At 36.1% G+C, this 1608-nt stretch overlaps 1 protein-coding gene across 1 annotated transcript in view; it reads right to left on the bottom strand.

The window, feature by feature from the left end:
* The window catches only part of HOMER1 (homer scaffold protein 1), a 146887-nt gene that overhangs the window by 79698 nt on the left and 65581 nt on the right, over nt 1–1608 (bottom strand). Inside the window, exon 4 of the mRNA XM_004703517.3 lies at nt 373–465. Within this exon, the coding sequence (XP_004703574.1) occupies nt 373–465 (93 nt within the window). The remainder of the gene's footprint in view (nt 1–372; nt 466–1608) is intronic.

Below are 1608 nucleotides of genomic sequence, written 5' to 3'. Positions count from 1 at the left end.
AAAAAAAATTCTCAAAGATACTGGCATATAGAGGGGAAAAAAACAACTATTTAGTTAATGCAGATTAACTAAAGCAGCAGTTCTCAACTTGTCAGTCACGACCCCTTTGGGGTAGAACAACCCTTTCACAAGAGTTGCCCGATTCATAACAGTGGCAAAATGACAATTATGAAGTGGCAATGAAAATAATTTTATGGTTGGGGGTCACCACAACATAAGGAACTATATTAAAGGGTTGTGGCATTAGGAAGGTTGAGAACCACTGAACTAAAGGGTGCATTTCTATGTCCAGTATGAGTTTTCCCATAATTTTCCAGAATTTACCTACATCATAGGAACAAGACTCAGATAAAAAAGAAAGTCAAAACCCACCTGTGAAGGTGTGCTCGTGAGTTCCATCTTTTCTTGTGATTTCTCCTTTGCTAGTCGAGCAGCTTCTTTAAATTCCTGAAACTTTTCTGCAAACTAAATGTATAAAGACTATATACATTAACCAAGTAAAAACAGCCATTTTCACCTTAGCTTGAAAAAAAAATCTGACTCTTTTCACTGATAACACAGTCCCCAAATCAGTTAAAGGTGAAATATGAAAATGAGAGAAAACACCTAACATTTGCTTGTATGAAGGTACTTTTCACAAATCTCATTACAAAATATCACATTATAACTTAGAATTTGGTGCCAGCTTACTTATATGTCTCCTTGGTTGATCAGGGCAGCCCTTGTGGCCCAGTGGTTAAGCACTCAGCTGCTGGCTGAAAGGTTGGCAGTTTGAACCTACCAGCTGCTCCATGGGAAAAAGCTGAGACAGGCTGTTTCTGTAAAGACTGCAGCTATGGGAATCCACCTGGGCAGTTCTACTCTGTCCTACGGGGTGGCTATGAGTCAGAATCGACTAGATAGCAATGAGTTTGCTATCTCTTTGTTGATCAGAAATAATTTACAAAGACCAAGGTGGTGTCAGCTGCAGTTGGAGTGACAGCAAGAAAGATAAACATGGTATGTTTTGTTTATCACCAAGAAAATTGAATTTTTAAAAGTATCTACTCCAAAACGTCAGAGTACTTAGAGCACACATTTAACATTTATTAGAGCATAACTCTCAAATTATATAAGGCATTTTATTTTCAATAATGTAAATGAGTCACATTTACTCTTATTATGGGCATTACTAAAATGCTATTTCCAAAGATTCCCAAATAGTTAATGAACAGTAGTGCAAGGAATAACATTGCACAAGTCCCTAAAATTTTGCAACAAAGGTACTGTGCATTAAAATGCAGATTTTAAAAACCCCTAAGAACCTATAAAACATCCTGACCCAAAGTAGAAACTATGTTTTAGACATGGAAGCTAGCCTAGCAGTATCATCCAAGAGAATAAATCAGGGATATATGTATAAAATTAAAAAACCATTTTTTTAAACCTCAACATACTTTAAATGACTATTAGAATTGACCATAAAAAACTGAAATGACAGTTCCCTCCTTAAATCTCATAAGTTGACCCTAATATTTCCATTTCAGGAAGGATGGTGTTAAAGGAAAGGCACACCATATTCTGACCTGCCATGAGAAGAGGGAGGAGAGTTGTTTTTTTTTTTTTTTT

Source organism: Echinops telfairi, unplaced genomic scaffold (genome assembly GCF_000313985.2).
Source record: "Echinops telfairi isolate 266 unplaced genomic scaffold, ASM31398v2 ScPeMD7_7469;HRSCAF=8507_1, whole genome shotgun sequence".
Taxonomy (NCBI): domain Eukaryota; kingdom Metazoa; phylum Chordata; class Mammalia; order Afrosoricida; family Tenrecidae; genus Echinops; species Echinops telfairi.
This window is presented reverse-complemented; position numbering and strand designations above follow the sequence as displayed.